Raw genomic sequence first — 14,844 nt, 5'->3', positions numbered from 1 at the left:
GGGAATCTTTGGGAAATGAGTTTTGCTGCCACGAGTTCTCTAACATCACTCAAGGTCTCAAATTCTTATAACGGAACAAAAGGCTGTCACAGAATTTGAAAGGCATCTTTGGCAAAGCCTCTTTCTGAATCTGTTCATTTCTTACAAAGAAATACAAATGCACAACATCTCTGATGGTATTTGCCCAGCTGAAAACAGGAGGTCAGCTGCTGAGGCTGTGTGTTTTCCACATGAATTATAAGTGACTGAGCCTCTGTAGGCGTTTCCTGGGATATCTTCTGGTGTAGGTGATCCAGAATCTGGAGATGCTTTACCAGGCTGTATGAAACAGTGCTTGGTGCATCCTGGCTTGCAGAACGTCAAAATAACTAAGAGTACTTTGCTCAGAAAGTAAAATTTTTCCTGTCAGAATTAGAAGTCACCCCCAAGAGCAGAGGTGTTCCATCCCTGGAAATGTCCAAGCCAGGCTGGATGGGGTTTGGAGCAGCCTGGTTTAGTGGAAGGTGTCCCTGCCCATGGCAAGATGAGCTTTAAGATCCCTTCCAACCCAAACAATTCTGTTGTTCCATGAACAGAAAATGAACATGAAAAATATGCAGTGGATTTTTTTACCCCCTAAGCAAGGTACACCTTCTGCTATGGTGCCAGCTTCTTTAGGAAATAGTGAGCATCTCCTGGCATCTGGAGGAGATCAGCTAAGGCCACGGGAGTGCTTGAAAAGTGCATGAAGGTCGAGCTGCCCAAGCAGGAGCCTCTCCAGTCGCTATTTGCAGCTCTGGAATTGGCACTCAGAGCACTGGAGGTGGCTCCTCAGCCACGCCAAGCATGAGCTCCAGTGCAGCCTGAGCCCTCTGTAAAAAAAAGCAATGCAAGGAGCAGAGCAGCACAGCCTTCCCTCTGTGGGGCTGTGTGAAAGAAGGGGCTGTGAGCAGCCTCTGCCTCCAACAGAGAGGGCTTTGTCCAGGAGCACCAGGGAGAGGCTGCAAAAGGGAATCAGATCAAGCACTGCCACAGAGCAGGCAAGTTGGGGAAAGCAGATCAGAATATTCTGAGCGCTGGAGAGCGGTGTGTAAGACAGGCTCTTCTCACAGAAAGTCTGTGATAAATACAGGAGGGAGCATTTACTACAGGAAGGTAAGAGAATGGAGTGAGCACATCAAATGACAAGCTAAACCAAGACCTGTTCCTGGAGAAAACCTGCTTCTGCCAGACTGGAGGGGAATGGGGAGCACTAAATAAAGGCCAGGCAAGAGATCCCTGCCAGCCCCAGCTCCTCTGCAGTGCGTGGGCAGCAGCAGCAGCTCCGGCATCTCCTCCAGCTCCTCGGAGCCCTCCCGAGGTGCTGAGCACACCAGGAAGGTGTTCTGCCTTCAAAAGCCTTAAAGAGGAGCAAAATGGAGCAGGCAGCAAATCCTGAGTGGCTGCTCCTCACCTGGCACCGAGGGGAAGCTCTGAGCAGCGGAAGGTCTGTAGGCAGCCGAGGGGGAGGACTGGAGAAAGGGGAAATTCATGTCACAGCAGAAGATAAGAAAATAAGAGATTTTGAGGAGGAGTTTTGCTTTGCCCACCAGACAATTGAAAATAGATCAAAAGAAGAACCCAAAGGGTTTGTTTGAGATGACAGCTCCTAAGGAAGAAAGTGGGGCAAATTTCATACATTTGAACATTTTGAAATAATTTTCTTTCTGCCCAGGAAGTAGATGGGAAGCAAACAAAAGGGAGTGGGCCAGATTCTGATATCACTGGGTGAGACAGATTTGAGTCCACTACTGTGAGATCAGAATCTGGCCCAAAAGCAGGCAGTTCCTCTCCCTGCAATGAGAAACAAGTGAGTTCTGAGTTAGGGAATGTAAGATAGAGAAAGAAGGAATGGACTTCTAAAAGTGAAATAAAAGATTCTGTTTTTCACAGTCTCAAGACCTCTAAAGAAACATGGTTAAGAGTAAGGATGAATTCCTTTTAAAGACTCAGCTGAGCTGAATTTGCTTTGGCCTGACCATGACACACACAGCAGCTCATCCTGCTGGTTTATGGCACCAGGGTAGCCCACAGTTATGGGAATAAACTCCAATAAACTCCTACTCTTTTTATGTCCTGGACATTTTCTGAACACAGGACTTACCCTGACAAAAATATGACAATAACCCCAGGTATGAGCAGTGCTGTTCATCAAATTCATCTTCAGGATGAAACAAAAATACTAACTGTCATAGGGACAAATTTCCAGGACTGGCAGGACTCCGAGGGTGTCAGACAGAATCTCTCTCAAAAACAGCCTATGCTTTGAAGTTTCCAGCTCTCACAACAGCCAAACTTTTTTCAAAGGCAGACACCCAATAAATGTGTATTTAACCTCCCAAGGCTTCTTCCTCTGCTGGCTCCATCCTCTGTGGTGATGAAGGCGGCTCACAGCTGCCTTGTGGAGTAGCAAATTCACATGAGGTGTGTTTTGCACATGACCTGCATCAATAGTTCATGATTTCTTTTATAACAACAGCATTAAACATCTCCAGGCAGAGGCTCATGGGATCTCTGCTCATTCAAGTAACTTAAGGACAGGTTTGTGAAACTCTCAGCAACCAGCAGGAGACAAATAATCAAACTTGGGACAGTTTAACACAGAAAGTTCCAAGCTACAGGAAAATATCTAATGCTGTTCCTTGTGGTCTGAGGGGAGAGCTCAGGACTAGAATAACCCCTGTTTGACCAGCAGCACCACAAGTCAGGTTTTGAAAGTAAAAGGAGATGCACCCTTGATTCCTCTTCTCAGGGTTATTTTGTGACAAGAGGAATGAGAAGGAGGCAAAGGCAGCAGCTGCGTGTGCTGTGGTGTCAGTCCAGTGAGACAGGGGAGCTGCACTGGTGGAAAATCAAACAAATGAACACAGTGCACAGATAGATATTTTTGTGGAGATGAACATTTTTTGGCATGTCTGATCTCCTTCGCTCACTGTTGCTCAAATCACTCGGCAAAGAGCTTCAGAACCTGTCAGCAGAGAAATCCTCCTAAGGAAAAAAACACACAACTGTTTGTCTTCTCCCCTGGCAGAGTCCAGCACTGAGACACTTTTACTCACTATAAATAGAGGCTCTCCACTGATGTCCAAGGGAAGTGTAAAGCCATGCCATTAAGGAAACCCAGTCCTGCAGACGTGCTGGGATGGACACTGTGTTCAGACAACTCCTGTTACAACAGCCCCACTCTGCTCATCGCGCTTTTCTCGTGGTGCTAGCTGTGATGCTATCTGTCAGTCAGCCCTCTCTGTGCTGATACATTCAGAAAACTTGTCATTTAAACATTCAGATATTCATGTGTTGCAGTAAATCAGGCTGACAGTCGGCTCTGGAACTGAGGCACAGTATTTAATCACAGAATAGATGCAACAAGCAGAACCATCGGTCCAAATTTCCCATGGTACTTTACTAATTGCCTTATTTTTAATATACAGTCAGCTCCTTCAACTTGTATTCCCTGTTTCCTCAAGCACTTGCTGTCAAATGATCCTGAAAATAATTTCATTCCATGACTCCAGACGAACCCAGAAGTCCCAGATTTGCCAGAAAGCAATCAGCTGGTTGGTGGGGTTTTGGGCTGGATGACTGTGGCTGTGTTTACCTGCCTGCAGGTGACTGCTGAAGCCCAGTGACCACTTCTGCAGCTGACATTCACAGCCCTGATCCCACCAGTGCAACTCCTTTGGGAGAATCCCCTGCTTCACACTATTAATAGAGTGCATGTGTGTGGTCCGTGTACCCACAGCTGCTCCAGAGCTGCAGGAATGTTGGCAGGGCAGGGTTTGATCCAAGACACTGCAAATGTCTGGTGTCCCAGGAGAAAACAAGAAAGGCTTTTCTAGCAGGTCCCAAACCCAGTGTTTTCTGCATGAAGGAGGGCTGAAAGAGTTAATGGGGCAGTGGCTGTGCAGAGGATGATGGAGAAGGAGAAGCTCAGCCCCTCTCTCCTCAGTGTCTCCCGCTGCTATCGGATATCGCCTCCCGTAAGCGCCTGCTCAGCACAGGGAGACAGAAATTCCTATTGACACAAGTCCCCCGCAGCCAGCCCCTCTGCTGCTGAGCTGCTCCAGTCTGGAGTGCTGGAAACCTATTTTAAATGACAACAGAGCAGTAATGCTATGGGAAGATCTTGTTGTGTGGAGTTTTCAGGATTAGGGCAGGGAGAAAACAAAAGTACAGCCTTGTATTGACAAATTGTGTCAGACATTTGAGGACTCTGTTTTCTAGTGCTGATTTGTGCAAACACTTCCAGGGCATCAGGGAATGTTGTCATTGATAAACACTAACCACAGGAAATTGCTGTTCTCAAAGACATGGCTGGACAATAACAGGATCACGTAATGCATGGCCACCAAGTTAATAAGCATTTGCATCCTAAGCATTAACCTTCACTCTCAGTCATCAAAAAATAAAAACCGAGTGAACAATCTGCAGTGAGAGAGGCAGGAATATTAAAGGATTATTTGAGAAAGAGTAAAGAGAAGACAGTATGTGTATTCAGAATTTGGGATCACTACTTTGATTTGCTATTGAAACCTCTATGTATTTCGAGATCTCAAACCCCAAAACAAAGCTTAATCTCCACTTAGGCACTACAGTTGCCTCCCTTATCACGTTATCTGAGTACATCACACTCTAATTATAGTTGTCTGAACAACACTTAGTGAGATTGGGAAGTACTAACCTTGCCAGAGAAGCCCTTGAACACGGAGTAGAACCAAGTCAGAAGTGCTTTTCAGTTCCTAAATGCCAGCTAAGTATGCTGCAACAAGTAGAAAAAATTTGTTCGTACACCATCAACAACACTTCAGAAAATTTACCTCTTCATTATCATTAATGCAGATCCTGAAGTCCTGGCTCAAAATTCAGAACAAATTCATTGTTATTATGAGGGGAAAATGCATTCTAATATTTGTATTTCTAAAAGCATCATTAGAAACGTATCAGTAATCATTCAAAGAAAGGAGTAATACTTACAACATCTCAGTGGGATATTATATCTCACTCTCAAGAGGTATCTAGAAGTGCTTCTCAATATTTTAGTATCTGTTAGGCAGTGATTGCAGTTTATTTCTCTCTCTCTAGTGGCTACAGCAGTAGGAGTTAAATATTCCATCTTCCTCTCCCAAGGATTAAGGGACTGTATCCCCAAACTCAAGCAAGGCAGAAAATCTTTCTCCCACACCCCCTCCTGCAGTGGAAAATGGCTTCGTGTGCCTCAGTGAGTGTGGATCTGCTTCAAGGCAGCTGCTGAGAAGCCTTTGAGAAGAGCTTCAAGGAGCTCAGCCCTTGTGCAGATGTTTGCAGGATGGTTGTTACTGAATTTAATTGAGGCAGTTCCTTTTCTGCCACCTCTGCCATTCCATGACTTTTATCCTTTTTGCATTGCTTTGCATGCCAGGGCATGGGCATGGGTATTCCACCAAATTCCATCTTTGCTTTGTTTTTCTTTTTCATGTATAAATACAACTCAGACTCTACTGTTGTGCTTTTATGTTGACCACTCCCCCAGCTAGTTTTAATTTTTGCCAAATCTGAGTTCCAAAGTCCATCATTATGAAGAAAAGGGGTATTGTTACTTTTCCTAGCCAGCCTTTATTACAGATACTTTGTGGATTGAAAGAGGCCTCAATACCCTGTAGATCACCAGGGTTCTTGATAGCAACTTCAAGCCTCACTGAGTGTTTAATAAGCTGCTGCTGAATTACTTTGCACTTGTTAAGTTTATAGAAAAATGTTATCCAGTCTGCTGCTGTTAACGGCTATCAAACATCACAGACATTAGAGAAGACCCTGAACCAACATCTCTGGTCTGAGCTACATCAGTAATACTGGGGAGAATATTTTGGATTCCTAGGCTTTGATACAGGTACAAATTTCACAGTCTGCTATTTCTATCATAACTTAGCCAGATAAATAATGACCAATTAATAATGACCAATCCCAGTATTCCTAAAATCTGAAAATAAAAAGGAACTCTCAAGCTCATCCAGATTTTTTTTTTTTTGAAGGGGAGGTGATTATTCTGTTTTTTACCTCTGCTACTCTTGCTAATACTCTTTCATGTGAAAGGCTCTAAATGTAAGAGCCAAGAAATTAAGATCTCATCAGTGCTGTCCTGCTGGTGCATTCCAGCCCTGCAGTGGAAGGAATGGCTTCGTGGCCTTTGTGAAAGTTCTGCTGAGGGGCCCATTTCACTCAGCAGTTCAATTATGTTGAGCCATTTTACAGAGCCCAAACCCCTCCATCAGTCCATCAGTGCTGCAACACAAGAGGCTTTGAGGGCGTTTCAGTCTTGCAGACTTTCGTCTGTTAAGTGAGCTGAGGTGTTTGTTTGGGCTGTTGCCATGTCCACGCTCTGTGAACGTGCAGAAGGAGCCTGTGGTGGGGGCACAGAGCTCTCTCCTGAATTCAGGCATCTCCCTGTCTGCACCACAGCTCAGTGACCTGCAGTACCTCTGCTTTTATATCAGCAAATTCAGTCTATTACCTTAATGTTTATTGGAGAACCATGGAATCATGGAATGGTTTGGGTTGAAAGAGATCTTAAAGCTCACCCACTTCTACTCACACCTTCCACTATCCCAGGTTGCCCTCTCCAGCCTGGCCTTGGGCACCTCCAGGGATGGGGCAGCCACATCTTGTCTGAGCACAACCCTCACAGGGAGAATTCCATCCTAATATCCCCTCCAACCTTCCTTCTGGCACTGTGAGAAGGACACAGAATACAACACCTACAGACAGAAGTGTGTACAGTGTGTACAGACTGAGAGATGGTCCCACAAGCACAGTCATTGGAGTGCCTATTTCCATGGGAAATTAGGATGGGGAAATTATTAAGATTTTTTTTTTCTTTAATAAATAGAGAGGATAAAAATCACACTCTGAATGTATTTCCTGTAAATTGCACACCTTAATGGAGACCCTCAATGAAATGACCATCTAGTCTCAGAGGCTCTGTGTTGCTGGGGGTCATTGTGTGAACTGCCATGGAAATCAGCACTGGGATCTTTCAAATCTGAGTTTTGCACTGCCTTGCCCTTGAGCCATGAGGAGCAGCAGCCCCTGTGATGGCCAGCACAGGATGCACAGGCACACTGGCTCAGCAGCCGGCCCAGCTGAAGTTCCCTCCCCACCTGGCAGCCAGGACAGGTGTGTCACTTCCAGATGTGACAGGAACCTCTTACATCTTGTTCCCAGCCTTTGAAGTGCTGTGCAGAGAAAGCCTGAGCTGCTGCTGCAATTAGAGCTGATACATCATTTACTGGAAGAATTAAATGCGCTGTAGTAGCAAACCTGCGGTTGACACTCACAGGGTGCAATTTAAATCCTCTGGATTAGTAATTCTTTTGAGATCTTTGTAATCATTGGTAATAGGTAGTGAAATAAATCCACATTTATATCCTCCAGACTGCAGCTGTGCTTCTGTTAAAGTAGTATTAACTGATGGGTTTTAAATCCTTCTGCCAGCTCGAGCTGTAAGCACCGAGACTCCTGTGCAGGGATAACTCAGCCTGGGTGATGTGTTCCCGAGCAGGAGAGCGCTGGATAATGAATAATGAAAGCACCACGGCACAATCACAGCTCAGGGCTCACTCCTGCAGGAAGCTGCCAGGGGAGAGGCCCCCATGTAGCTCCCTGTGCCACAGTGACCCCACTGCAGCTCAGACCATGGATAACTGTGACAGGAAAGAGCACAAAATGCTCATGGGCAGCTTTACCTACGTGGACAAAGTGCTGAGGTGTCTGGTGGAGTGAGGGTTTGTCCAGCCAGCTCTGGTGTTGTCCCTCCAGGGATCAGGAGTGCACACTGTGCCCTGACTTTACTGCACAGGCTCCCAGTTAGCTAAACAAATATGCCATTAAAAGCTGAGCCAACCTGGAGTGGGACATACAGGCTTAAATTGCAGCAGGAAGAGATTTATGGACTTGTTTTCGCAGCCTAGAGAGTAATTGAAGAGGCCTCAGACAATGCAGCTTTTACCAGCTCTGATAAGGGAAGGCTGCACTTCCCTGGGATGAGATGGGAAGGGTGATGGGAGCGAGATTGGCACTGGGAGCCCCAGCCATGGAGCAGGGACCCAGCCTGACAGCCACTCTGGGAACAAAAAGAAGCTTTGCAAACTCAGTATGCTTGTAAGATAAGCACAGCCCTGATAAAGTGAAGCACTTAGAGATTAAAAAACTCAAGAGAACGATAGAAGTGGCTGAAGGAAGGAGCCCAGGAGTCCTGGCTGTCCCTTCAGCCCAAAATTCATGACTTTACAGATGGTTTCTTGACAGGTTATAAAAAAGCCAGTTTACCTGGTTCTGTTCCTTATGGGCTCTGTTTGCTTTGTTTCCATTCAGGAATCTACAAAGGACATTGTTTCCGGATCAACCACTTCCCTGAAGACAATGACTACGACCACGACAGCTCAGAGTACCTTCTCCGTAAGTGAGCAGTGACACCTAACACACAGAGGTGCCCAGAGAGCCTTCCCTGGCCTCCTCTTCTGCAGACAGCACACCAGTTATACTCACTGCCAGACTGGCCCAAACTGGGCTGCACAGCCCAGCGGTGCCACATGTCCAGTTCATGCTGCAGCTGACACAACCATCCCTTGGGGACCCCCACTCCAGTCATTGAATCATGGAATGGTTTCTGTTGGAAGGGACCTCAAAGACCATCTAGTTCCAACCCTCTTGCCATGCAGTTTCAAGGATTTTTTTTTCCCAAGGGTTTCCGTCAGCCAGGAGAACGCTCACAATTTTGGTGCCAATTGTCTAAACATCGTATGACAAATTTCCAAATGAAAACTACAGCTGTGCCCAGAGGCACAGAGGGAGTATTTATAGGGTTTGAGGAGTGGGTTCCAGCCCATTAGGAAGCTTTACCAAATGCTTAAACCCCCCAACCCTTACTCAAGTCTCAGCCTTTGCAGCTGGTGAGCCACCTCCCCCTGCAGTGAAATTACTGCGCTGTAGGAAGGAAGCTGAAATTTCTGCAGCTACCACCAAAATCCCAGCATGAGCAGGGGCTGTGGCTTCCCTGCCTGGCCACCCAGCCACTGCTGCTCCATGCTGGCATGTAATGCCCCCCAGAAGAGATTTCACCCAACCTGGTGCTTGAAATAGGGGCAGTTGTTTCATCCCCTCCACATCACCATTCTCAGCTGATGGCAAGTCTTGGAACCCAACCATGAAACCTGCAAAGCTGGGGTTAGATTCCCCTTCTCCAGAGGGCTCCTTGCCTTGTTGTTCCTTCTGAACAAAAGAGCTGAGCAGCCAAGCTGAAAGCAGTGCCCTTTACCAGGGACAGGAGCTGCAGCTCACAAGCTGTTGGGAAATCAGGGAGCAGAGAACAACACTGCTGGCAAGGCAGAGAACTCCTCAATTACAATATTAATTACCTGAAACACCACTTAGAGAACCCTCTGCCCTTCTGCTCACGTCTGGACAACAACTTCTAGTTAGTAAGGCATGAAGAAGGAAAAAAAATCTCCAAAAAGTTTGCCTCGCCAGAAAACCCAGATGTTTTTTCCTCTTTGCTCTTGTCAATTTAGATCAGTCATAGAACCGGGGTGACACGATTTCAGAGCTCAGGCAGAGGCAGAGTGTGAGCACAGCTGCATTTATCTTTCATACAAAGCCTTGAAACTAATGTTAAATTGATGCAAAGTCAGCTTTAGGAAACAAACATCATTAGTAAAAGGAAAGAGGAATTAAGTAGCATCTTGGTAAAAGCACATTATGCCTTCTTTATATAGAGAAAAGTGAGAACTGGGAAAAACAGTCTCCAGCTCCACGTTAAGATACAAGACTGGTAAATTGTTTGTAAGTGTGCTTGTGACGGGTGTTCCTAAAAGCTGTTTGCAAAAGTGACTAAGTACAGATCTTAAAAACAAGTTGGTCCAACCCTTTATGTCTTCTGCAAAATCAGTCTCCGGTGTCTCCCCCGCAGAGCAGCGCTCACCTCACAGAGTCTGCACGGAGACAAGGCTCCTTGGCTTTAACTTTCCTAAGAACTGCAGTTTCCCAGCACAGAGTTCATTGAGAGATTACTGAAAGGTAACGTGTCTCAATCCAGAGGAGATGAGCTCATACCTTTATGTATAGGGACCAAATCATTGTCTAAGACAGGGAGATATTTGCATCCTGTTTCAAAAGGACATGAGAGCTTCTGTCCTGTTTTTGCCCTCTGCAACACCTTTGCAGTCCACTGGCTCCACTATTTCTGGCCATTTCTTGGCACAGTTTCTCAGAAGGACATGTTGGGACTAATATTTATTTTTCCTGCCTGGCTTAGACCAAGGGACCCACACTCATGTATTTTGTGCTCCTGGAAGAGCAGCATGAGGGGTCTCAGCCTCTTCCACAATCCCCACTTTAATTCGGGCTTCAGAGAAATGCAAACACTGTAGTGCTAGCAGGATCGAGCCCTGGTTCAAAACCCCATGGCAACCAGTGACAAAAATTACTCATTTTGGGAGACTTTGGTCTAGGGAGTGGGCAGAGGCAGGAATTTGGATTTTGCCCTTTGGTGTTCAAGCTGCTCCCTGCAAACCAAGCGAACGACAGTGCAGTGACAAGCTGAGACGTGCAGAGGGGCTCAGACAAGACCCTTCCTATTGAACCTTCCCCGTGGCAACACACGCCCATCTGTGTGTCTGAAAAATCCCCCTCACATGCCTGAGCAGGGCCCCAGAGAGCAGCAGATGTCCCAGTGCCAGCACGGAGAGCCCCGTGGTCCCCGGGCTGCCACCGCATCCCAGTGGCGAACACGCCCCGGCTTCGCTCTTCTTCTGCTTCCATCCTCTCCTTCTTCCCTCCTCTCCTTCTTCCATCCTTTCCTTCTTCCCTCCTCTCCTGCTTCTGTCCTTTTCTTCTTCCATCCTCTCCTGCTTCCATCCTCTCCTGCTTCCATAATTTCCTGCTTCTGTCCTCTCCTGCTTCCATCCTTTCCTTCTTCCATCCTCTCCTGCTTCCATCCTTTCCTGCTTCCATCCTTTCTTGCTTCCATCCTCTCCTGCTTCCATAATTTCCTGCTTCTGTCCTTTTCTTCTTCCATCCTCTCCTGCTTCCATCCTTTTCTTCTTCCCTTCTCTCCTGCTTCCATCCTCTCCTGCTTCCATCCTTTCCTTTTTCCCTCCTCTCCTGCTTCCATCCTTTCCTGTTTCCATCCTTTCCTGCTTCGCTCCTCTCCTGCTTCCATCCTCTCCTGCTTCCATCCTCTCCTGCTTCCCTCCTCTCCCGCATTCCTTTGGGCACACAAGACCCGAGCTGCTCCCATCCAGGCTCGCACAGAGCACAGAGCAAAGGCACAGAGCACAGATCCCCTCTCCCCTCTCCCTCTGCAGAGGGGGGATCTCATCCTCGCTGTGCTGGGGTTGTCGCAGCTCTGCTGCCCTAAGCAGAGGGACCCTGCTCCAGGGGCATCTCTACTTTCATGCCCTTCCTCCTGCATGTCAGAGCATCCTCCTTTCACAGCCATTCCCTCGGCTCCTGCCTTTCCGGAGATTAAAAGCCCGAGCCGAGCAGGGTTTGCAGCCCCATGGGGAGGAGCAGCACCGCGGCTCCACCGAAGGAGGTGTCACCACACATAGCGGTGCACAGCAGGCGATGCAAACCGACAGGACGGTAAACAAGGGGGGGAGAAAAGCCAGGGAGAAAGCAAAAACCAGATTGCCTTAATGTTTTTGGATGTGCTGTCATTTTATTACCAGTATCAGGAGACATATGTAAATTCTACGTGGTACCTTATGAGCTTCCTTTGAAATTTCAGAGCTAAAAGTACACATTGTGAGAAAATATATACTGTGGCATTTTTCGGGAAGAGAACACTGTGTGTTCTGCTTCTCTTCGCATTAATTACCTACTACAGAAAATTATCTCTGGAGATTATTAGTACAAATAGATCAACCCACCCCTATATTTGGTATGTCTGACAAGTTCCTTCCAATGATATCACTGAAGCATTTTGGGAAAGCTCTTTGATTTAACTGAAATCATTATAAAACAGCATGACCATAAAGTGCAGGAAACAATGCCCAGAAAGGTTGGGCCAGAGGAGATTTTAAGCCTTTAGCCAGGGCACGAACAGACCGACAGAGATTTGGGGTGCCTTAAATTCCAGCAGTAGAGACTGACTTTGAACCTTTTTCTAATAATTGACTGAAAAAAACCAACCCAAAAGCCAAAGTGCTGTTAATTCATACCACACACGTGGGGGTACACGCAGGACAAGAGAACAGGCTCTCACGTCTCAACAGGCTTTGACCAGAGACCGCACACCCACTCACATCGGCTGCGTTTGGCAGTTCCTGCAGGACGCTGTCTGAATAGCAATGCACCCGCCTGGCCCGGCTTCAGATCCGGCTGCAGAATGCCCCATCTGTGAAGGACACGTGCAGCCCGGGGAGGGATGGACTTTTCTCGCAGATCCATACAGGCAGGAGCTCCCCAGGCAGGCGCTGTGATTTTGGGTTGTTGTCTGCGCCCTCCCCACGGTGCTGGTGCGGAACCCCCAGCCCCAGCTCTGCCACCAGGGACCAGGGGAATCATCAGGGAGAGATTCAGTGAGTGGGGAAGGCCATGGACAGCAGGGTGAGGAAGCAGCAGCTGGAACATCTGCCCGTCTCTCCTGTGCGTGTCAGCCAGGAGGATGCGTCGGGGAGGCCGCGGCGGCCCAGATGGCGTTTTCTGCTCTGCACTCACCCGGCCCTGGGGTGCCCGTGGCCTCCCCTTTGCTGTGGGGTTCCCATGCCGCTGTCACAGCAGCCTGTGACTCTCCCCTGCCTTGGGATCCCCCCAGCCTGGCACCCCTCGCTCTGCCAGGGCTCCCCTCCCTGCCTTTCCCAGCTTCGGGGTGATCCCATTTTCCACAGCAGCATTCAGCACCTTATCTACCCTTCTTCAAAACATAAATCCTCTCTCTACAGCAACAAAACTCGTTCCTCACTCTGCCTTCAGGAACCCCTGCCAGCTTTTACCCCTTTGCTTTTTACAATACAGACATCTCTCTTCTCATGCTTGTTTATTTTTTCTCAGCCCTTTTGTTCCTCCCTGCCGCTTCCCTGTCGATTGCTGCTCTGTCTTGTTGTGACCCGACTTTGAAAGCTGGCTTGAAGTGGTGTTTTAATATTTTTGTGGGGGATTTTATACACTGATGAATGGACTGAAGCATGCAGAATTTTAAATGACTACTTTGCTGTCAGGAAACTAAAACACAAACATCTAAGACACACTTGTTAAAATTCCTTCCTTAGAAATCTGAAAGGTTTCGATGTCCTTAATATCCAGCAAAGAAAAAGGGTTTATTAGCCATGTTTGCTGGATGCTGCTGACTTCAAGAGCTGTAATTTGCTCACCTTGTGTGTGCACCACAGAACAGATCCGTCTGCTCCAGCTGTCCCAAACGTTGTAGGGTTCATAGCCAGCTCATGAATTTTTCACTGCTGCTCCCTGCGTGATGCTGGGTCTTACTGTCACTTATCTCGTGCTTTGCCAGAAATATTCTGCACACGGTGGCATCAGAAAATGCCAATAATGCTGGACTTCCTGGGAGAAAGCTCAAAGCATTGAAGCCACTCAGCTGAGAGTCTGTGTCACACTGGCCACCTCATGGCTTTGTCATCCCAAAACCATGCCCAGAAATGCAGTATCAGTGGTAATTTTAGCAAAAGGGAATAAAAAATGGTAGTAGGTTAGATATTAGGAATAATTTCTTCACTGAAAGGTTATGAAGCACTGGAACAGACATCCCTGAGTATGTTCAAACAATGTGTGGATGAGGCTGGCACTCAAGGACACGGTTTAGTGGTGAGCGTGGTGGAGGTGCTGGTTTCACCGTTGGATTTGATGACCTTAAAAGTCTTTTCCAACCTTAACAATTCTCTGCTTCTATTAAATCTTTCTTCTTAACGATTTTAGGGAAAAAAAACAGGGGTTTTGAGACTCTAATCTCCACACTTGCACCCGAGGAGGCACCTGAAATGATTACTCTGTCCTCCCCTCCTACCTGTGTCCCTGCAGGCATCGTCCGTGCCTCCAGCGTGTTCCCCATCCTAAGCACAATTTTGCTGTTGCTGGGAGGACTCTGTGTCGGAGCAGGAAGGATTTACAACAGCAAAAACAACATTATTCTCAGCGCTGGGATTCTCTTTGTTGCAGCAGGTATGTTCTGTTTAAATTGAGTTCTTGAGAGGTGCTGCCTTTTTCAGCTGGAGAAGACTCTGGAAAAGCTCCTTGGCAGTGTTTTCCCTGCACCCCTTTTCCTGTACTGAGGGCATTCATAACATCACACCTGGCAAATTTCTCAGGACAAAATTATGCTCTTGAAGCCCCACAATAAGTATATTCCAGAAAAGCTTTTGGTTTTCCTGCAGAAAGAAGGGAAATTCAGTAACAAGCATGTTTTACACTATTTAAAATGTATTAGACATTAGATGAATCAAGCATCTCTTATACCTAAGGCCTTTTTTTTTTTTAATATGAAGGCAGAAAACATTCACCTCTGATAGGTGAGCCCGTTTTTCACACTAGAAACATCTGAGAGAGTCAGCCCCATTGTTAACAGTTCTCCCTGCAGCCTGTATTAAGCATGCTGCATTTAGATGAAAATTCAGCAAGGTGGAAGAGAACTTATCTTGATCAAGGTGAACAGCCGTAGCCCTGAGCTCCAAATGTATTTTTGTCATTCTTCTGGATGTTAGAATCCCACTCACAATATTAGCGAGCTCCCACATGCTGCTGCTTTTCCACTGTTGCAATGAAGAGATGGGAGAAAGTCCTGCTGAGTATTTTGGGATCCCTGTGAGCACACATGACCCATGTGTTATCTATTGGTTG

General features: G+C 46.9%; 1 protein-coding gene across 1 annotated transcript in view; it reads left to right on the top strand.

Annotated features, from left to right (window-relative positions):
- The window catches only part of CACNG4 (calcium voltage-gated channel auxiliary subunit gamma 4), a 43,320-nt gene that overhangs the window by 23,974 nt on the left and 4,502 nt on the right, over positions 1 to 14,844 (top strand). Inside the window, 2 exon segments of the mRNA XM_033076831.1 lie at positions 8,365 to 8,448; positions 14,029 to 14,169. Of these exon segments, the coding sequence (XP_032932722.1) occupies positions 8,365 to 8,448; positions 14,029 to 14,169 (225 nt within the window).

The sequence above is a fragment of the Catharus ustulatus genome, chromosome 20 (assembly GCF_009819885.2).
Source record: "Catharus ustulatus isolate bCatUst1 chromosome 20, bCatUst1.pri.v2, whole genome shotgun sequence".
NCBI classification, from domain to species: domain Eukaryota; kingdom Metazoa; phylum Chordata; class Aves; order Passeriformes; family Turdidae; genus Catharus; species Catharus ustulatus.
The sequence above is the reverse complement of the archived record's forward strand: the minus strand, read 5'-3'. Positions and strand labels throughout refer to the sequence as shown.